Raw genomic sequence first — 22,626 nt, 5'->3', positions numbered from 1 at the left:
ATTTTGAATTGAAAACAATAATAAGAAATGTGAAATGATCATATACAAAGTGAGGACATACAAGCAGCTATTCATGATTTCAATGCTTAAAGCATTACCATCACTACCACCTTCACCTTTAAATAATTTATTTAATAATTTTAAGTGTATTTATATGTATTATTAAAAATATTAATAATAATGAATTTAAAAATTAGTATACTTGTTTATATTTTTGATATAATAATAATAATAATAATAATAATGTTTTTATTTGCAGAAAAGTCCTAATATTTTTTTTTTGCAGAAAAATCTTAATATTTTGGGTCATTTTGTGAAATAGTCTCAATATTTTGAGTCAGTTTATAAAATAGTCCCAAATTAATTTGTTGCCGGTTTCAACCGGTCAAAAAGGGTCAAAATGCATACTTTTACCGGTTTTTAGGACTTTTTCGTAAACAAAAATTAGTTTAGGACTAAAACGTAAACTAGACCAAAATTTTAGGACTTCTTTGGAGATTTCCCTTCTTTAAATTTATGGTTATTTTTAAAAAAATAATAGTTAATGAATTTTACTAGATTTGTTTTTTTTATCTATAATAATACTTATAATAAAGTAAAAAAGATTATATAAAACATTGTCATTGTCATTCTTAGTTAGTTGAAGATGTATACTTAGATGAAAATTAGAGTATCAAAGGGTACGTTTAGTTACGGAAAAAATTTCCAAAAATAAAAATTGAAAACGTGTATAGTTTACCAATTTTTCTAAATTTTTTTTACAGAAAATGAAAATTTTTCGATTTCTAAAAATATAAATAACTTAGAAAATTTTAGAAAGCTGATAATTATGATTTTTCATATTTTTCTAATTCCAATTTTTTTCTAAAAGTTAAACACACATCCACTCACATGCCACCCCTTCCACCCGACCCCACATCCACACACACGCACCCATCATCGCCACTACTGTAATCACCGACCCCCATCGTCACTACCGCAATCACCGACCCATACCCAACCCCACGCAATCAAATATGGTTTTCATGTGTTGTGGGTTATTTAAAAAAAAAAGTTGATATAGAGCTAACCTGGTAAGTGGGTTAAATAAGTTAGAACTTAGAAGTGGTCTACTCCTTCCACCCTAACAATGTATGGATTTCTTGCTATTGATTCCTGATGTTGATTTCCCTATTTTTTTGTTTCTGATTTGGAATTCAGTTTTTCAAAAGATTTGACTCCTTAATTGGTAGTTACATTCCCATGAGATATTTTAATCCCCAAATAACCTATGTTATTAAGTGGATGTTTGGGATCACTTTTAAAAAAAGCTTATTAGTTTTTTAGCTTTTTAAAAAGCTAATAAGCTAAACAAGTGTTTGTCTATTTAAAAAGCGCTTTTTAAAACAACTTTTGGGATGAAAAAAACTAAAGCTTTCAAAAAGCTGAAAAATCCTAGCTTTTTAACCATTTTACTCTTGAAAAAACAACTTTTCGTATCCAAACACTTTTTAAAACCATTTTTTCCTAAAGGCTATAAGCTAATAAGCACTTTTCTTAAAAATCAATTTTGACATAAAAAAACTAACCCAAACATACCCTAACTAAGACGTCAATCCAAACTTTACAAGATTAATTGTTTACAAAAATGTCTCCTTAATTTTAGTCTTTCATTTTTATTTTTGTTCCATGAAATACAATAGAGTGAGAAGTGATAAAGTGATCATGCCATACAATTTCCCACAAAATACTAATGAGATCTCAAACACACATAGGATCGTTTCTCTTATAACTATATCCTGCATAATCCCTAATCAAGTTTGTTGAGAAAAGAGATCACAATTGATCTTAGAATAGTTTCCATAATTTCCTCGCATCAAAGAGTTAAAAAATCTGCCAAAATTCCTTACAAATCATTCATAGAATACAAAACCCAAAAAGGGTGGTTTTACTTCTTGGCATAACTGATAGCCATTGAGTTTTGAGGGGTGATCTTGAAACCTTGCAGGGATTGCATTGCAGTTGAAGATTGATTATCATCATCAAACTCAACAAATGCAATTCCTGGTTTTGCATCAATCATTCTCACCTCTTTAAAACCAGGAAACTGTTTGAACAGAAGCTGCAGCATGTCCTCTGTTGTATCATGTGTCAGATTTTGTACAAACAGAATATTGTTAGGTGGTGTGCTTTCTTCTGTGTTTGATCTCCCATTTCGATACGAAGCCTGCAACAAAAATTCAACAAAATTACCATCCTACCCCTGAGAATAACAAAGTTTCTAGATAGTTTGGTTACAAGAAACTTACAGCAGGGGCACCATTTGTGTCACTTCTTGCACCATTGGTAGTAGCTTGTGGAGCATCTCTCTTCTTCTCAGCTGTCAAAGCATGGGAAAATCTTGTATGTTAGATTTATAGTCAATTTATAAGTAGCAGGGCAAATATGTCATTTTTTAACTTACTTTTTTCCTCTTGCTTCCTTCTCTTATCTTTTGGAACGAATGTATTATCTGCTTTTGCAATACAATCTGATTTGCCTTTGGCGTATTGGATCCTCTGTGTTGTATCAATAAATTGATTAATGATTCTCTTGTTATTAATAGATTTTTATAAAAGTTATGAAACTCACCATAGGCTTTTCATAAAATGGGAAATTTTGCATCTGGCGAACTGCATTGCTGGCAGCAGTGACTTCACTGAAAACAACCCATGCCTGCCCACGAAGTTTTGTTGTCTTCAAAGCAACAACATCCAAAATCCTACCATATTGAGAGAATAAGGCATACAGAGACCTTTTCAACTCTGATAACAAAAAGAACATGTTACTACTGCAGCAATTTTACTAAATATTACACTTCAAAATTCCAAGTCAATTGGTATCCTGTGGAGCTACTAAAAGTGGCAACTTCAATAGCTTTTGTTAGCCTCTAACATGGAACAAAACATAAATCCTTTTTCCCTAATACAGTCCACAATGCACAAATGTATTTGTTAGTTCCAGATCATATCTTCACTCAAAGTTTAGGTGTTCACCAGCATTCTCATTAACAAATGTTTTTAGTTAGCACGAAATAAAATTAACAACAGCATTTCTCAAGTTCCAACGATTTAAGACCGCTAATCAGAAAGAGAAAGTTTTCCCAGCACTTCTCCCCAATTGTAGTCAATTAGTGATGCCATATAATTTGCAAGCAGTCGATAGAATTTTACACACTCATCTCTTATATCGAGTAAAAAAACCAACATTCACAGCACAAGTGCAAGACTCTCGTTATAATTTTTTTTTCAAGAAATAGGAATTTAACACTAACAACTTCGAATTCGTGGTATTACAAGTTCATAACAGAAACAGCAGAATAGCGCTGAAACAAATACCTTCTTTCTTGACCTTCTCGTTGAGATTCTTAACGTAAATTGTCTGGTTCGGTGGTATATCGGCCGTCAGCATCGTCAAAGAGAAACTTCGAGATCCTACTGCGATTTTCAATTTGTGTGTTTGCGAATGAAAAGGGGGGAGAACGAATACCAACAAGTTCAAGCCCTAGAAATAGAATTAGACATCTTTCGATAAGTTTTACAAACTACCCTCTATGTTTGGTAAACCTTCAGAAAGAACCATTCAAGTATTAGTAATCTCACAAAACCCCATTAAAGTTGAGATTGAAAAAAATTTGTATTATCTTATATTTGACCAAACTAGTTTTTTTTTTTTTTTTTAAACGACAAATACTATATAATCCTAAACTACTCCAAAATCCACATATTTCTCCGACGAGACTTGAACCCTCAACCTCAAGAAGTAAAGACAACACCTGAAAATTAGTTGGTAGCTAATAGCCGAAAGTTATCAATTTGATTGATTAAAGTTTTGGATAATTAGTAGAAAAATGCTTATGGAATAATCTCTAATTACCATGTTTTTACTCCTATTTCATTATATGCATTTTCTTTTAACCCAAGATCGTTTTTTATTTTTTTACTAGTTGTGAAACCCGTATATTATACGGGTTGATTAAAACAAAATGTTAAATGGAAACAGTTAAATGAGAAGTTTATTTGAATTCGAAATTTGAAATAAATAAAAATTATGAGAAAAAAACATGCAAAAAATAAATAAATTAAAATTATTGTTTAGTTATCAGACCCGTATACTAAACAGGTTAATTATAACAAAATGTTAAAAACAAAGGTTTAAAGTGTAAATTTATTTGAAATTGAAATTGAAATTTAAAATTTAAAATTTGAAATTCATATCATTATGGTATGTTTAATTTATAGAAACTAATTAATAATATATCAGATATGGAAAATAAATAAATGACAAGTGGAAAATAAATATATCTTTAAATTATGACAAAATGACATGTAGCAAATTGAATGAGAGAAGAACATGTGGCAAAATCATTCTTATTTATTAGGGTAGATGTTACTTTAAAATTATTGAAAATTGTCAAATATCCAAACAATTAAATAACTATTGCAATATGTGTTCGTTGTTTGGGTCGGTCGATATTTTTCCATATATCTTGTTATAAACATGTTATCATGCAATAAATATGTTGTCAGTTGCTTAAAATATATTTAAATAATGAAAAAATTTTAAAATCTTTCTGTAAAAAATATACTATTATTATAGAATATTGTACTATAAATAAATATTAAAAACATTATAGGAACTTTTTAAAAAAATAATAATAAAGACGTTTTATTTGCAAAATGTTTTTTGAATGAATAGAATATATCAAGATAATTGGATATTGAAGAAATTTGAATCTTAGGGGGTGTTTGTTTAGCAGGAATGTAATGGAATTTGAGGGAAAAGGATTCCAATTCCCTCAAATTCCTATGTTTGGTTCAGCTTCAAGGGAAGGAAAAGGAATGCTAAATGAATTATTTTCCGTTCAAATGAAGTAAAGTCCATTCCTTCACAATCTCAAAGGAATTAATTCTTTCATAACATGGAAAGCACAAGATTACAATTTTGCCCTTGCTAAACAATACAATACATCAGTTAACCTAGTCGTTCATCCCATTCTCATTGAGTCGACATCCTCTTCGCGTCTTCTCCTCATCGTAACAAGGATCGGCCGACGACTTTCAGGTGATCTCTCTCTCTCTCTCTCTCTCTCTCTCTCTCTCTCTCTCTCTCTCTCTCTCTCTCTCTCTCTCTCTCTCTCTCTTCATATTCGAACCAAAAAACACCTGTGAAGCATGTCTTGGTCGATTCATGGTTTCAAGCTATTTGATTTCTGAATTCAAGTGAATCATATCGATTAAATTAAAGTTCTTTTCTGAATTTCATGCTCGATTCATAGTCTACAACAACCGTTAGCTAATCGATTTCTTCACATTCTTTCCATCTTTTTCTAATTTTATGATTTTTCTAATTTCTCCTTCTTTTCACGATTTCAGAAAAACCGAATGTTCTTTCCCTGGTTGTTTTAATTTCGTTTGTTTGTTATAGAACTGGGAAGCTATTCAGGTTATTTGGTTTAATTTTTTTATGAAGTTGTGTAATTCCTTGTCCAACAACTATTACTGAACAGAGAAAACATGTCTTGGTTTCTTGCTAAATTGATAGAACATAAAACATTTTGTGGTTTTGTTGTTTTACTATCAATATATGTCATTTTGCTTTTTTGCTATCAATGGAATATGTATACTGTTTTTCTGTTTTACAAGAAAATGTCTCGACTTAGTTTAACAACACGCAATCGTAGACAAAGGCAAACTTCATTGATTTTAACATGGTGGAACGTGGTTTTACACGTTGTTGTAATCCTTTTCTTAATGATATTCAAAAAGCATAGGGATAAACGACGTATTAAGCATCTTTCTTCAAATGTACATCGATACCCAATACTACATAGATACGTTTATGAGAGTGACACCATGTCTATATCACAAATTAGGATGTCTAGAATGTGTTTTAGTAAATTATGTTGTATGCTTGAAACATTGGGAGGCCTAAAACCAAGTAGGAATATGGAGATTCATGAAAAAGTTGCTATTTTTCTGCATATTCTTGCTCATAATGTTAAGAATCGTGTTATAATATGTCGGTTTCGTCGCTCGGGAGAAACGATTAGTAGGCATTTTATTCGAGTTTGTAATGCAGTCATACGATTACATAGTCATTTGCTTAAGAAACGCGAACCTGTTCCCAATAACTCTACTGATCAAAGATGGAAGTGATTTAAGAATTGTTTAGGAGCTTTAGATGGAACATATATAAAGTGTCTAGTTCCAGTCGAAGATCAGCCTAGATATAGAACAAGAAAGAATGTCATTGCAACAAACGTTCTAGGGGTTTGTTCCCAAGATATGCAGTTTATATATGTGTTAACTAGATGGGAGGGGTCGACTGCGGATGGTAGAGTTCTTCGTGATGCTCTTCTTAGACCACATGGATTTAAAGTTCCAAGGTCGGGTATGTTCTTTTTTAACTATACATGTTATTTATAAATTTTTATTAATAAGTTATTAACTACAATTTTTATCTATAGGTTATTATTTGGTTGATGCCGGATACACAAATGGAGAGGGTTTTCTAGCACCTTATAGAGGACAGAGGTACCACTTAAATGAATGGCGTCATGGATACCAACCAACTACGCCAAAGGAATTCTTTAACATGAAACATTCATCGGCAAGAAATGTTATTGAACGATGTTTTGGCCTTTTGAAGAAAGATTGACAATGTGTTTATGATATGGTAAACGGTTCAAACACAAGCAGTTTTGGTTATGACCCCGAAAAGCATTGTATTACTTCTGAGGATCCGGTCTGGGAGGCGTACCTACAAGTACATTTTAATAATTAAGTGACTACATGGAAATATTTTGCTTTTTGTTTTTTATATGAATCATAATGTTGGTAAATAGGTACATAAAGAAGCGACTAGATGGAAACACAAAACATTTCCTTATTATGAAGATCTTTGCATTGTTTTTAGAAAAGACCGAGCTCAAGGAAATAGAGCTAGAGATTTCATGGAGATGGAACAAGAGGTGAATTTAGAAGAAGAAACGCAAGATTCAGATGACGATTTTCTAGATTCAGAGGAAGTTAGTCGTACTACAGCCATGCAACATGATGAAACTTCACCGAGTGTTCGTTCCAAGAAGAGGAAAAATCGAAACGACGAGGGGTTTAACAAGGCAGTTGGCTTAATTACAGAAAGTCTTAAAGAAATATCAAAGGATTTGAGTGAAGGTATTAAATTTGACATGAAGATTAACGAGTTAAGTGAGAAGATCCCTCCGGCGATTTTAAAGATGAATTCAATAAGTCAACTTGAAAAGTTCAAAGCTTTGACCAAGATAAAAAGTGATCTCATTAATGTTCAAAATTTTTGGGAAATTGAAGAAGGTGATAGAGAAGCTTGGGTAAAATACATTTTGGAAGGGTAGTATTACCAGTTGGGATGTGCATTGGATGTTGATCGATATTTTGCATATGAAAGTTTTTGGTGCCTTCGATTTGGATGTAACGAAATAATTTAGGTTAACTTTTTTTTTGGTAACAATATTAAGATATCTAGTGAAGAAGGTGATAGCTTTTAAGTTATGTTTTTTGTGGTAACATTATTGGGATGTGTATTTAAAGAATTTTATATGAAGTCATTTGCATGATTTTCACATTATATTGACACAAACACTCAATCAATTAAATTAAATTTATTATTTTTATAATTTATGTAATGTATCTTTACATATAAATTAAAAAAGAAAGTAAAATTAAGCAATTTAGACAAAAAGGGCAATTCTATCATTTTACATGGATTCTAATTCCAATTCCAATTCCTGCGAACCAAACAAAATATGAAATTAATTCCAATTTCATTTCCTGCCTGCCAACCAAACAAGACATACATGGAATTGGATTCAAATTCCTGACAGATTCCTTTTCCAATTCCAAATGCAATTCCTTCAGCAACATTCTGCAAACCAAACAGGCCCTTAAATAATATTATAGAGTGGTTTAACAAATCTCAAGGTTTTGTCATTTCATTGACCAATTATCAGCTTTATGAACATTATTTTTGGTTTTTTTTGTACGACAGTTAAAGGAAGATTTACATGCTTACAACACAGACTATTTTCTTTACCAATAAAACCAATAAACTAACATGTTTATTCGCAGTATGTCACTATACTGTAACTGATCATTTAACAAGTGATGATGACATAGCACCGGTTTTATGTGATGTGTGTGCCTAGTCAACATATACGAGTAGAGTCCTTATGTTCAATGTGCTACAAAAATTTAATAAACATGGAGGATATTTTACAAAAACAGTATCTATAATCCATATAATCTATACCTAAAAAGTCATTATCTGTTTGCAACATCACTAAATCTGAATATACATACTATTATTACAAAATTTGAGGGTGTCTTAAAAAGACAGATCAAGTAGTCTTTTTTGGGTCGTTATTTTCTTCTTGGTGTTGAGGAGGAGGTTCAAGGGTGGTGGTGTCTTTCTTCTCCATGACTTGTTGTATGCCTTCTTGGTAACCTTGTATGAAGCTCTTTAAAGCATCCCTGTAAGCAGATGCTCTAATCATATAAACCCGTTGCAAAGCTGGCCTAAGTGTCTCCATTCCACCTCGAGCAGCAACAGCTATCATCATTATCACCAAAAAAAAAAAAAAAGTAAAAATTTCAACGTATAATTTCTAAAAAGAATGTAAGCAGGATGCATAAATAGTAGAAAAAAGATTTTTGTGAGATTTACCAAGATCCTCCAATGTTGAAGGTTCAGATTCTGTGTTGGAACCTGTTTTCCCATCATTTTCATCTCCTGATTTTTCCTTGTTTTTGTATTCATTTGGTCGAAGCTCTGGACCTATATCTCTTACCCAGCTTGCAGCATAAAGTCTAGTTGCTTCCTTCATCACCTGAAAAATAATGATTATAAAACACATAGTAGTTTTATAATAATGAAACTAATAGATACATAAGAAGAAGAAGAAGAAGAAAATACTCACCAAATATCGTTCTTTCCAAGTTAATTTTCTACGTTTTTTGAAATGAGGAGGGTCGGGCAAAGATGAGGGGAATGCAATTTCTTTCAAATCATAGCGGACATAATCACCAACTTTCCTCCAAACTATTTTCACCTTCATTTTGATCTTTGAATTACCTCAATGTTTTTCTTTTTACAATTTACGGGTTCACTTGAGATGTTGATGCCCATAAAGAAACCTAAAGGGGGAGATGAAATACATGATCTCAATTGAATAGCTTCTGTTGGAATTATAATTTAATCAACGACGCTTGAAATTGAATGTAGCAGGACTAATTAAACTAAACCAACATGAAACATCAAGACATAAGATCAAGTCAAATGCATTTTTCCTTTAACACTCTCCGCTCCGAACATAAAGTTCCTAGACAAAATTTTATTTTATACCAGAAAAACACAAACACCAGCATCATGGAGCAAATTATCAGACACCTAAATGTCAACTTATTTAATCAATCTGTAATAAACACATTAGAATCAGATAAAGACCAAATTCTGATAACAGCGTCCCAAATAGGTGATGTAACTTAATACACTAATCTAAGTCGCCAATAACTAATAGTATGGGATAGCTAATTCAATAGACCTAAAACTTTTAGCAACAGCATAAAGCTTGCAAGTTACAGATTTTCCTTTATATGGGTTGAATTCGATAAGGATAAAAAATTGCCAAGTTTTACCACAAACCCTTATTCTAGTTATGCTGGATGATTCTTCTAGAATGCTGGCCAATCAAAACCTATTCACAATGATGAAGCTACACTTCACTCCAGATGGATGAACAAAACCTACATGACTATTTAGAAAGAACAAAAACAAATTACCCAATACAAGTTACAACCGATTTCACATGAAAAAAAAAAATCAAATTTCTCAATAATTAAAAAAATAAACGGAAAGGCTCGGAGATATGGAGAAGTCGATAGATACTGGAATGAAAATTAGGGATTTTGTGGGCAAATTAGAACCCTAGAAAGAGGGATAACATGTTATTGGTTCGATATGCAACGTGATCCAGATCAGCGAAGAGACTAGAGAGTACCTCGGTGGATGATGCCATGATGGAATCGAGAACTCTACAATCGATGAGACGACGAAAACCACTAAACCCGTTCCGTCTTGTGTTTGGGCCAATTTTGATTAAATAGGGCTTTTCGAATCAGGATAGAATCGGAAATTGCAAACTGTGTGATTATGCAACTATGTCTGAAAAGAAGAAAGCACGCATAAAATTAATGACGAGATCAACTATGGTTTGGAAATAACCATATCAGAAGTAGTCATTAGAGAATTGCCCTCGTTATGAAATGTATAGAAACATATGTTTGACGTGAATTATAGATTCATCGACCGAATGACTTTTAAACTGAAATGTAGAACCCTAATTCTGCGATTTAAGAATGGCGTGCCTGAATGAATCTCGTCTCACTCACTTGTGCGCAACGTGGAGCGATCGGATGGGTCGAAGCAAAAAATAGAAAGAAAAAAATATACTGATTTATGTAACAAAAACCTCTACGTTGTACTATGGGGGACGTTGGAAGCGGGACATGAAAAGAAATAGAGACATTAATTTGGGGGCACAAAGGGCAAATGTTTTATATTCACCGGGCGTTGATTTTTCCCCTTAGGTCCCGTTTGATAGTTGCTGACTGAAAAAGTGTTGACTGAGAGATATCTAGTCTAGGTAAGAAATCTTGACTGAATAAGAAATCATGTTGTTTGATTGTACATCTGACTGAATGTGCTGACTAATGAAAAATGACCATTTTACCCTTCACAAGCAATTCAAAAAGGAAACCCATTCTCTTAAAGTATAAATAAATATAGAATTTTGGGAAGATAGAAGCTAAAAACCTTATTTCAATATCTTTTACACACTTTTAAAAAATCAAATGATATCCTTAATTACCTAAAGACATTATGATCATTAACATTCAAGTAGAAAAAACAAGTAATGAACATAATGACTTTTCTTATTAGATATATAAATCCCCACCCTGAAAAACAAACACCAAGAATTAATTCATTTGTATACATTATATTCAAAACTCATTGCTGCTCTAAATACATTGTTTGTCATCAAAAGTGAGCAATAAATGGACTGGTTTATGTGAAAACAAATCTATAACTAATAGCAAAACTTTGTGATTCTATATAGGTCAATGCCTTAGATAAGTGGTTAAGTTTTTTCCTAAAACTAAAACAAAAGCCAAGCAAAACAATCATTTTTTGGGTTCAAACAAACAAATAAAAAGTACAAATCAAATATAAGCTGCTGAAAGCAAATGTTTAGAACCGGTGATGCTAAAGGAACTATGAAGTCTACTGTGTAAAGGAAAAACAATATGATTCTTAATTTTAAGCTAAATTAATTCAAGTTCAACCGTAAATCCTTTTGATATCGGCTGAATGATTGAATTTAATCTTCATCAAATCTTTTGATTAACACTTTTCATGTACAAATGAATGAAGGCAAGTTCAGAAACTTAAAATTTATCAGGAATTTCACCACAATTGTAATCTAAGATCCTGCATATTGTAAAAAAAATTACCAGACTAGAAGAGGATTTTATCAGTAGATAGGGGAAATCGCTGATGAGGGTTTGTAGGAGAAATTGATGGAAGAAGGGAGAGGTGACAGAGGTTGCACAACATCGACCAGATGGAGGCGTGAAGTAATCAGATGCGCGAAGAGGATAGAATCGATGAAGATGGAATCAATTTTAGAGATGAGAAATCAGAAGCATACCATCGATTTGGAGGATAGCGATGGCGACGAGGATGGAGGACGGAAGCGGCGACGAGGCTGGATGATGGCGGCAAGGTCAAAGGCCGAATATTGCTTGTCTTCGCTGAGATGATGAGGATTTGGATGGAATATCGCTTGTTCAAAGCCCAGAGGAGATCGATGCAAAGGGTATACTTTTAAACTTAAAAAATGGAACTCACAAATGTAGACAAGAAATCATAACTGGAAATCAAAAAGTTTTAATTACATTTGGAATCAAAAGAAACAATCAAAATGGAAGATTAAATACATAAATCAAAAGCTTCAATTAACCAAATCTATTACATTTGGAATCAAAAGTTTCAAAATTGAACCTGTGATGGAAATCAAAAATCTTACCAGTGCCTAGAATCGTTGCCGCACACCTGGAATGGAGTGGCCGGCAGTCTCTCCGTCTGGAGTGGAGTCGCCGGAGATGAAGGCCTGGCCGGAGTTTGGTGTCGCAGCGGTCTTTCAATCGTTCCGATTAGAGCGACATTCGAAGAATGAGAGTTAGGGCACGATGCTTTTTTCTTTTTTACTAAATTACTAAAAAAAACCCTTTTTTGTAAATATGTTTAAAAATACACGTATCAGGTAAATAAGTTTTTTAAAAACACCACCATTATGGTTAAAAACTCAATTTTTTTTCACTGACTCGGTAAGAGAAAAATATTTGGGTCAGACCTTTAAACATGCAAATCAAACAAATTGGGCTGGCCGAATTAGAGAAAAAAGTTTGACTTGACTCAGTCAGATTGAAATCAAACAACCCCTTAATTGTTTTGATGCTGCCACTGAATAATTGATGGAATGACGGTTTTACCCTTAACCTATTTAATTGTAAAATACCTTAAATAAAGCCCAACATTAATTTGCAAACAAAAACTGAAAAACAAAACAGAAGACCACACTCTGAACCACAAACGACGCCGGAATAGAAACCAAGTACTCCAATGGTCTTTGACATATATGTTGTCTGTTATTATTATTAATTTTTTTTTTTTGCTTCAGACGTGTATACAAAGTCCATTATCTCAATTCTCAGGTTAAGACCACCTGCACATTTGATATTTGAAGCTATAATTACAAATTCCATCGGCCTTGAGTGTGGATAGTATATATGCAGCCCCTTCTTTTCCTTGTGCTGATCCAGAGATGGGACAAACTTCGGATTTATTTGGATTTCTGCAGCTAGCCCAATGTGAGACTTCACCTCACCATAAGTATACAAGGATCACATATCAGGCACCACATTATTGAGCTTGAATTTAATTTAAAAAAGGATATATATATATATATATATATATATATATATATATATATATATATATATAGTTTTAAATTCTTTAAATTTTTTAAAAGAGAAAGAAAGTATAGATTTCCCATCGTAAGTTTAAGTTTTTTCCATAAAAAAAGGGATATATGGTTTAGATCTTTCTCTCTTCAAAATCATAAAAGGAAGTATAAAAGGGTTAAGGGACATAATTGTCCACATATTAACTATTCTGTGGAACTGTCAATAAATTCCTTGGAAAAATCATCGCCCATATTCACCAGTCAGCTGTATATTTTTGCTTACCCAGTAGGAGGCTACGGACCGAGTAAGGGAATTAATTTTTGCAGTTCAAAGGGTCTGACCCAAACCGAGTCAGCCCTTGCTTCTTACTGGACTCAGTAAGAGACGAAACAAACAAGCCCTTAGTCATCTAGGTTAATATTTTATTTTTGTTTTTATGTTTTCTCCCAAACTATACAGTCCATCGACACTACCTACTCTCCATGATCTTGCTCTTCTGCCTCCCCAACTTCTATTATTTCAATTATGTTCTCTAAACTTTACTATGAATGTAGTCATTTGTCTCCTAACTATTATTTCTCCAATTTTTATCTTTTCCTTTTGGTTTATACATTCCTACTATGTTTAATGTTTCAACATCAATTGACAACACAATTTTCAAGGTCCATCCTAACCTGAAACCCGACAAACTCGACAATAAAATAAAATAGGTGACATGACATGACACAACACGATAATTGAATGGGTCAGGTTAGAGTCAAGCTCTCAACCCGTTTATTGTTTCGACACGACACATTTATTAAGTTTAATACAAGGTGTTTAATATTTGCCAAAACTAGCGACAAATTAAGCAGGAATGCAATGATTTTTCCACACGTTGTGGCGGATTTATTAATCATATATTTTCGATCTTATTTTTGTAATGTTCTATAACACACATATTATTTTAACAATTTCACTATTACATTAGGACCATTGCGGTAATTTGTCTTATACAATACTATTTCTATGAATTTTGTAAGGGACCATTTCTCTAATGGACCATTTCAGTAATATCACTATTATACAAGGACAAATCATATAACTGTTTTAACATGAATTGCTACTGTAATTTTATCTTATACACGAACCAAGTCTGTAATTTCGTTATTACATAGGGACCGTTTCTGATTATTTTTGTAATTTTATCAAATATAGGGACTATTAGATAACATTGTAAGAACCACTTCTATAAATTTCTCAAAGGGGCATTAGATATCTATATATCTATTATAATAGATGTCAAAATATTCTAACCATTTTCATTTGAAACCTACAAATTTTCATCTTCTTTTTTAATTAATAATAATTAATGACTATAACTCAAAAGCTTTATAATATATGATACTTATGATCACGTTTTGTCTATATAAGACCATTATTTCTACCATTATGTTACCCATATTTGTTTATATTCTCTTTCTGATATTTGATTCTCTACTAGCATAATGTTTAATTGTCCCTATTTGTCGTTTTAATTATTTTTTTATTGGTCCATTATGTTATTAGGTGTTTCAGTTGCGAGTTAATTCGAAAAAAGGTGTGGAGAAGGTAGAAGCAATATGAGAAATTTTATTTTAAATGGTGGCATGGGTGGGTTGTTTCTTAAGGTTGGTGTTTAATTAAAAATATTAATTCTTATTATATTGTGCATTATTCTTTACACATTTACTCTTAGGGCGTGTTCGGCAAAACCAGATGGTAGCGGGTAGCTAGTAACTGATAGTTGGTAGATGGTAGTTGGTAGCGGGTAGCCGGTAACTATTGATTTTATTTGTGACATAAATGTTCGACAAAAATAGCTGGAAGCTTTTAAAACATGTAAAATTATATAAAAGAGCATCTCTTAACATATAAAATAGAAACATAATAATAAAAAATTTATTGTCTAAACTATTCTTTTTCAAAACTAGGAAATATTCGATAATTATGTACTACAATACTATTACAAAATCAAAAGTCATACGACAACATAAAAAATATAGTAATAAAATCATCGACGTCGAGCATTCCATATTAAGTCAGATCACCCAAATACATTAACAACAATGACTAAATAACATTAGGATATGGCTAGAAGGATACTACATGTCAAGTGGTTAATGTTGGATTAGGTGTCTATATTTCTGTAATTTTCTCAAAATAAGGATCATGTTGAAGTTTTCTCAAACAGATGGATCATTACAGACTATTATAAAAATATTTTTGTAAACTTCTAAAAGATAAGGACTAATTGATAATTTTATAAAAAAAAATAGTAATAAGACGAAAAATTCACTACTTCCTAAACATATGGACCATTGAATAAAACATAAATTGCAACATCCCGTTTAAAATAGAATAATTAAATAATAAACCCGTAACTCCGAGAAGTAATATTATTATTATTTTTATATTATTGTAGCCCAAAAATCAAATAATAAATATCGGGATGTTAGTTTTGGGGGCTAAAGTGTAATTAAGGGACTTATTATGAAAGGATTTTGAGGGCAAGGGCTAAAAGGGTAACATATGGAGCTGGATCGTAAAGATTTCAGAAGACAGGGGTTGAATGGTAACTTTTGGGATTTAATTTGTCAGAAAAGGGGAAGAAGGACTAAAATCGTCATTATGGAACAATGTCTCTATGGAGCGGGTATATAGCCTAACTGTTCCATTGTCTCTAACCCTAACACCCCGCTCCCGAGTTCAACTTAAAGAGAGAAAAGAAAGGAAATGGGAGGAAATAAGAGGAAATCAAGAGAGAATGGTGCTCCCGAGTTTCATTAAAGGAAGGAAGTGGAAGGAAATGGAAGGAAAACTTTCCCTTCTACCTTTCCTCCCGATTTGGGAGGATTTGAAAAGAAAGAACAAAATGTTTAACTTTCCTTCCATTTCTCTCCAACTCGGGAGTACAAATGACAATTTCTTTTTCCTTTCTTTTATCTTCTTTTCTCTCCTTACTTTCTTTTCTCTTCTCTTATTTTCTTTGCTACAACTCGGGAGCGGGGTGTAACCCTAATAGCATACATCGGCTGCCACCCCACTTCCTCTTCATCCTCCAGCTGCCACTTCCTTTTCTTCGTCTCCGGCGCCGCCGCAACCAATCACGTCGCTCGTTTTCCGACTGCCTAGCACCGTCGGGTAGCCCTTGTCACCGGCAGCATTGAAGACCGACAGAGGATGGAGGTGAAGCTGCACCGAACCGCCGGGAAATCAAGTTGCTTGCGTTGTTGCCGCAGTTATCCTGTTAGACTGCCCTACAAACGTCAACGCCACCTCCCCGCTGTACCTTCCTTCTGCTCTGTTGTCTCTCGTCACCTCCGCTCCGAGTCACAAGTGTCACTTCTCTAATGGCTTACAAACACCAAGAGCAAATGGAGAAGGTATAAGGAAAGAGGGGGGGTATTGAATTCGTTCCTAAGAAGCCTTAGGGAAGGTCTGGCCGAATTCATGAGTCAAGGGGTGTTTATATAGGTGTAGAGATAGGGTTTCAGTCATTATCCTTATCTAGTTGCTTGTCCACCAAGCAACCCATAAGATAATCCTTGAATCATCATCATAGTCGAATTCTAAGGCCTTATCACCTTAAATTCGTCCAACCTATTAATAAGATAATCCTTACCTTATTTTGTAACTATCACATAGTTACAATTCAACCCCTCTAGTTTAATTAATTACACTTGATCACAAAATTAATTCTTAATTAATTATTGACCAATATTAATTAAACAAATATGATTTCTCCTTTAATATATTATTCTTATAACATATTAATAAATCATAATAACCTCTCTCTTTATTTATTTCTCCAATCAAGTTGCTTTAGTGAAGACAACCCAAAAGGACTATGCACCATCGGGTCAAGTACATACCAAAATAGTTATGGACTTAGACACTAATCCAACAAGATCATAGCAGGAAAGACTACAATGGTAATGTAGCAACAGAAGTAGAGTACGACTATGATGTCATCATAACATTCACATGAGTATGTGGTATTTTGGGGAGCTCATTAAGCTTTATGTTTACTAGTTAAAATTTAGATATTACAGGTTGCTCTGGTAGCAAGGGGTAGAGTGTGACTTGATTGCATAACATCTTTGGATATGTTTTAAGACTTCTGTATGTTTGATTTCACTATCTTTTTATTACTCTGATTTTGATTTTGGTTGTTAAACTTGAACAAATGATTATTTATCTATCTTTTAGGAATGTAATCAGGATGAATGCTTTTATTTAAAAATAAAAAATTTAGTTTAAAATTTACGATGTTACACTTCATTGGGTTTGCTGGCCCAAAACTATACACATTGTACGCGGTGCAAATACACAAGAATATTGAATGTGTGAAAGTGTGGATAATGGAAATATGAGGATGTTGTTCTCATAAGAAAATATTTGCAACATCAGTAGTTACAACCTTTTGGAATCTGACTTTGATCAAAACATACATTTTTGCTGGCAATTTTGTTGAACCATCTTACTGTTGCATAATGTTGTTGTATCATGCGATGGTGGTGTTTATGGACAACGATTATGTATGGTGATCTTTAGACGCTACATACAGCAATTGTCATGGACACATACGGAATTGTTGGATGATCTGATCATGTGTCGTGATAAAAATCAGATGTCAAAATTAATTATAGACAAATCTTCATAAATAGTCCATGTGGTTTGTCAAAATTGATTTTGCCCTCACATGTCTAACATGTGTTGTGACTTAACAAATCAAAACTAATGGAGTTAGTCAAAAGGACTATCTGTAAAAAGTTTTTAAACCATATCAACCATCCATGAGACCAAAAAAAGTTAGGGACTTAACTTGATATTCTGAAAAACCACATGGACCATTTGCGAACATGTGTCTTATTAATGAGTGTTTTGTTTCTAACTTTTCATGTATTTTTAGAGAAAAAATAATGGCAAGTCAACTTTAATCTTTGATCTTGCATGTCAATATGGTTACATTATAAAATTATTTTACCTTGTTTTATGTCAAAACCACAGCATTTTTTGTATGTTAAACATCAAATACTGAGGTTACTTGTTAAATTAATACTTTTTGCATATTAGGGGTTTGGTTTTTCATTTTCAAACACTGAATTATCCTTCAATCAAGGAAAATCAAATAGTTAATTTGTTCTACATTCCTTCATCAATGAAGACAAACATGCTCAATTTTGATATAGGCTTTGCTGGTTCATCTCTTTCTTTTCATAGAAAAGTCAAAAAATGTCTCTATACACGTAGAAATAGTCCAACTATAAAACCAGTTTCAATAGTTGCAACCAGCTCAAGTCATGTTAGTCTTTGAGGTTTAACAGAAAAAACAAAAATACAACTGCTTTTTGTTTATTTACATAAATAAATAAAAGTCGCAAGTGAATGAATGCTATTTGTGAGAAAAATCAAGAGTTTTGCAAAACCCACCCAAACCTTCGGAACTAAACCAGTCTTTCTTCATCTACAAACACATAAACATACAAACGAAACAAATCTAAAATCAAAATCAATCAAGCAAAAGATTATTAGTTGGTTCATTCAAATGTATATTAGAATTTTTGTTTTTTTACAACTTACTTTTTTTTTTTATAAATTCGGTTGTACAGAAATAGTGTTTTTTTTTAATAGAAATACTATTTACAACTTTTTGCCTTAATTTTTTTTTACAAATTTGCAAAAACAAATATGTAAAAAAAACGAATTTTTACAACCTTACATACATGAAAATGAATATGCAAAAAAGTTAGAAAACGAAGTTGTAAAAAAAAATAAATAAATAAATAAATAAACTAATTTCTTAACAAAAAAAAAATCTTACAAAACATGCATAAATACGAATATGTAAAAAAGTAACTTTTACATGTTTTTCACAACCTTACATGCAGAAAAACAAATATGTAAAAAAACTCGTGAAACTAAAGTTGTAATAAAAGTAATTTTGTAAAAAATAATTTGTAAAAAAGAAATAAAAGAGGTTGTATAAATAGTTATTTTGTAAAAATAACTTAGTTTTAAAAACATGTAAAACAAAGTTGTAAAAAAAGTTGTCAAATTTGTAAAAAGAAATGTTTGGACCAAATTCATAACAAAAATTTAAAAACTTGAGCTAAAATTGTAGAAAATAAAAGTTTATAACCTTTAAAGCTTCTTGATATAATTGTGTGTGTAAAACGGTGTTTTAGAGACATTTGGAATATGGGGTAAAAGTTATTTTTTATTTTTTATTATTTTTATAGCTTATTTGGGGTTCAATAACCTTCCATTACATTTTTTTGTAAGTAAAAAAATTCTTAACTACAATTAAAACAACGTATAAAATAAAGTTAAAATTACACATTGTATTGACATATAATATACAAAATTCATTCCATTCTACAAGCCAACCAAACGTATGATCATAGAATGTAATGCTTCATTCCATTCCTTTGTCACTTGTGATTCCATTCCATCATATACCAAACATACCCTTTATGTATTTTCAAGAAAAGAAATGTGGCAAAAGGAACTTACAAAATAAGGGTACCCATTTGATATGCTAAAACTTTCAGGAGCACTCTCAACAAAAAGCTTTATATAATAAAGAGCAAAAAAACCACATTCCTGATTATCTCTCTGCTGTGGAACCTGATAATTCAAAACTCTTTGTTTCAATATTATCATTCAATAAATCAAATAAATAAATAAAAATCAAGAAATTCTATCAAGTCACCTTAGGAACTAAAAATGGCATTTTACGCAACAATTTTTTATCCTCTGTCCTCTCTAAATTCCTGTAGATATCAGAAACAAATCTGATGTTATGCATCAACTTCTGCTATATATGATAGATAAGGGCAATATGGGAAATTCAACAAATAAAATGACAGTAGGGGCAGTTTAGGTATTTTATATTACTTAGTTTGTTATGTCAGATAGTATAAGAAGAGGGTAGTGGGCAGAGAGTAAGAAGAGGGTAGTGGGCAGAGAGTGAGGTATCTATCTTTTGTGTGAAATTTGGAATTCGTTTCTTAGGAGATTGGTTATCTCGAATCAGCTATCTTATCTTCAACCTTGTAATCAATTGGTATTATAGATTGTTTCACAATCAATATTAGAATCTTTTGATTGTTTTATGTTATTGAATCTGGTTTTAGAATCCAGTTCATAACATCTGACATGGCCAAAGTCAGCAATCTGTCATGTGTTTTGTTGGCAGGAATGGAATGAAATGGAATGGAATCTCGGATTCCAGTTCCACCATAATTAATGAACCAAACAAACCATAAAAAGACAGCATTACAAAATCAAACATTACTTTCTTATTACAGGTTCCAGTTGCTTGGAATGATCAGCTTTTGCTAGTGAATCCAGCAATAAAATGCATGGAGTTTTGAATTTTGATCCTAAACTTTCACCAAAGTGACAGAATATCAACACACTCCAATGACCCCTGACAAAATCACATTCTTTTTATATCATTCCCTTTCCAATAAAAAAAAAAAAACATATGAGAATATGCTAAAATTGATCTATTTTAGTTTTTAAGGATTACTCACCACTGAACAATGGGAAAAACCACATATTTTCTAGAAAATATGTCCTTTTTCTTGATCCAGTTCAACACCTTTTCTTTGTTGGAGTCACTAGAGTACAAAGTATACCACAATGGATCAAGACGTGTGAATGAACTCTTTTTATCCTCTGGAATGCTGAGCCATAAATTCATACATGATATACAAAAACACGTAAAATTAAGGGTTTGTTTAGTATGATGGAATGGACCATTACATTCCATTATCATGTTTGGTTGGCTTGAGGGAATGGAATGAGCCATTCTAATGATTCTTGTTTGTTATGTTTAATTAAAAAACTTAATGAAAGTAAATACTATTGGTTATTGAAAATTATATACATAAATAAAAATAAAAGGTTTAGCTTACTCTAGGTAACTATGAACTTTATCAGAGTTCAACTTCTTAGCTTGATTTACCATATTGCCACGGTTCCCTCTTCTTTGACGAGTAATGGTGGTTGGATGATGGTCATCCTGAGAGTCGCTAAGCTCTTCAATTGCTCTTTTTTTACTTGTTTCTGGAGATGGATGCATCAGGTAATCTATTCTGCGAGTAATTTGTAACGTAAATATATGCAATCTACCCCTTATCCCATTCTCATTACATTAGTTCTGCAAAAGGAATTTTCTCAAAAGTAGTCCAAATTCGTTCGAATGATCATAAAGTAATTTCGCAAAACTAAAGGGATTTTTGCAAAATGTGTGGTTATTTTAGGAAATTTATGAAAATGGTAGTCATTGTTCCCTCTGTATCAAATCAGGATAGAATCGGAAATTGCAAAATGTGTGATTATGCAACTATGTCTGAAAAGAAGAAAGCACGCATAAAATTAATGACGAGATCAACTATGGTTTGGAAATAACCATATCAGAAGTAGTCATTAGAGAATTGCCCTCGTTATGAAATGTATGGAAACATATGTTTGACGTGAATTATAGATTCATCGACCGAATGACTTTTAAACTGAAATATAGAACCCTAATTCTGCGATTTAAGAATGGCGTACCTGAATGAATCTCGTCTCACTCACTTGTGCGCAACGTGGAGCGATCGGATGGGTCGAAGCAAAAAATAGAGAAGAAAAAAGTATACTGATTTATGTAACAAAAACCTCTACGTTGTACTATGTGCAACACACGCTAAATAGACGCAAAAAGAAAAAAGAATTTAAATCAAATATTTTAAGCCATCCTACCTAATAAATGAAAAAAAAATTTGTCATAATATGCATTACGTCATAAGTCATTTTATCATAATTTATAAATATTTATTTTCCACTTGTCATTTACTTCATTATTCATTTTCACTATATCATTAATTTAGTTTCCATAAATTAAACCTACTATAATAACTATTAATTTCAATTTTGAAATTTGAAATTTCAATTTCAATTTCAAATAAATTTACACTTTAAACCATTGTATTTAATATTTTATTATAATAACTCGTTTAGTACACGGGTCTAACAATTAAACACATAATTTTAATTAATTTATTTTTTGCATGTTTTTTTTTTTCATCATTTTCACTTATTTCATACTTCAAATTCAATTAAACTTCTCATTTAATCGCTCTTATTTAACATTATGTTTTAATTAACCTGTATAATATACGGGTTTCACAACTAGTTTAGTTAATAGATTTTCTAATATGTGCCATATAAGAAGTCGGTGATATATATTACCATAACTAGTTTATAATTTGTGGGAATCACAATTATAAAATTAATTAAACTTTAATAGTAAAAACTCAAAATTATTTATCATTTGTTTTAAATAAATTATTAATTTAGTGATTATTTTTAGTTATATAAAATTATAATTATTGATTTAAATAAATATGTAAAATTATATCAAATTATAATTTGTATTAACTTTATTTTAATTTTTATTCTAATGTTATTAATTTAATGTAATTAGAGTGAGAAATTTAAAATTTGAAATTTGAAATGGAGAATTAATAGG

At 31.7% G+C, this 22,626-nt stretch overlaps 4 protein-coding genes across 10 annotated transcripts; 1 reads left to right on the top strand and 3 right to left on the bottom strand.

Annotated features, from left to right (window-relative positions):
* Window positions 1-1,691: 1,691 nt before the first annotated feature.
* LOC111876502 (U2 small nuclear ribonucleoprotein B'') lies at window positions 1,692-3,514 on the bottom strand. Its single transcript, XM_023873031.2, has 5 exons — window positions 3,357-3,514; window positions 2,611-2,783; window positions 2,444-2,537; window positions 2,289-2,359; window positions 1,692-2,206 (listed from the first exon to the last, which is right to left on the bottom strand). Exons 1-5 carry the CDS (start codon window positions 3,427-3,429, stop codon window positions 1,928-1,930), a joined length of 690 nt encoding a protein of 229 aa, XP_023728799.1. The 5' UTR covers window positions 3,430-3,514; the 3' UTR covers window positions 1,692-1,927.
* A 1,635-nt stretch (window positions 3,515-5,149) lies between these two features.
* LOC111876564 (uncharacterized protein At2g29880) lies at window positions 5,150-7,626 on the top strand. The gene is made up of 3 exons (XM_023873123.3): window positions 5,150-6,411; window positions 6,488-6,786; window positions 6,866-7,626. The coding sequence occupies exons 2-3, from the start codon at window positions 6,694-6,696 to the stop codon at window positions 7,391-7,393; spliced, it is 621 nt and encodes a 206-aa protein (XP_023728891.1). The 5' UTR covers window positions 5,150-6,411; window positions 6,488-6,693; the 3' UTR covers window positions 7,394-7,626.
* Window positions 7,627-8,225: 599 nt separating this feature from the next.
* Window positions 8,226-12,314, bottom strand: LOC111876503 (uncharacterized). Of its 4 annotated transcripts, XM_023873034.3 has the most exons (6): window positions 12,143-12,313; window positions 11,765-11,986; window positions 10,055-10,218; window positions 8,975-9,191; window positions 8,722-8,884; window positions 8,226-8,607 (listed from the first exon to the last, which is right to left on the bottom strand). In XM_023873034.3, exons 4-6 carry the CDS (start codon window positions 9,110-9,112, stop codon window positions 8,396-8,398), a joined length of 513 nt encoding a protein of 170 aa, XP_023728802.1. In that variant the 5' UTR covers window positions 9,113-9,191; window positions 10,055-10,218; window positions 11,765-11,986; window positions 12,143-12,313; the 3' UTR covers window positions 8,226-8,395. The 4 variants fall into 4 exon arrangements, with proteins under 4 accessions (XP_023728802.1, XP_023728803.1, XP_023728801.1 ...); XM_023873035.2 differs by lacking the exon at window positions 10,055-10,218 and having other exon boundaries at window positions 12,143-12,314; XM_023873033.3 differs by lacking the exon at window positions 11,765-11,986.
* A 6,045-nt stretch (window positions 12,315-18,359) lies between these two features.
* On the bottom strand, window positions 18,360-21,800 carry LOC111876505 (probable ubiquitin-like-specific protease 2A). 4 transcript variants are annotated; one of them, XM_052767492.1, is made up of 7 exons: window positions 21,669-21,800; window positions 21,029-21,208; window positions 20,645-20,797; window positions 20,404-20,538; window positions 19,819-19,879; window positions 19,620-19,733; window positions 18,360-18,570 (listed from the first exon to the last, which is right to left on the bottom strand). In XM_052767492.1, exons 2-7 carry the CDS (start codon window positions 21,193-21,195, stop codon window positions 18,499-18,501), a joined length of 702 nt encoding a protein of 233 aa, XP_052623452.1. In that variant the 5' UTR covers window positions 21,196-21,208; window positions 21,669-21,800; the 3' UTR covers window positions 18,360-18,498. The 4 variants fall into 4 exon arrangements, with proteins under 4 accessions (XP_052623452.1, XP_052623453.1, XP_023728808.1 ...); XM_052767493.1 differs by having other exon boundaries at window positions 21,029-21,203; window positions 21,669-21,791; XM_023873040.3 differs by having other exon boundaries at window positions 21,029-21,273; window positions 21,669-21,789.
* Between the last annotated feature and the right edge of the window lie 826 nt (window positions 21,801-22,626).

Source organism: Lactuca sativa, chromosome 9, assembly GCF_002870075.4.
Source record: "Lactuca sativa cultivar Salinas chromosome 9, Lsat_Salinas_v11, whole genome shotgun sequence".
Lineage (NCBI taxonomy): Eukaryota > Viridiplantae > Streptophyta > Magnoliopsida > Asterales > Asteraceae > Lactuca > Lactuca sativa.
The sequence above is the reverse complement of the archived record's forward strand: the minus strand, read 5'-3'. Positions and strand labels throughout refer to the sequence as shown.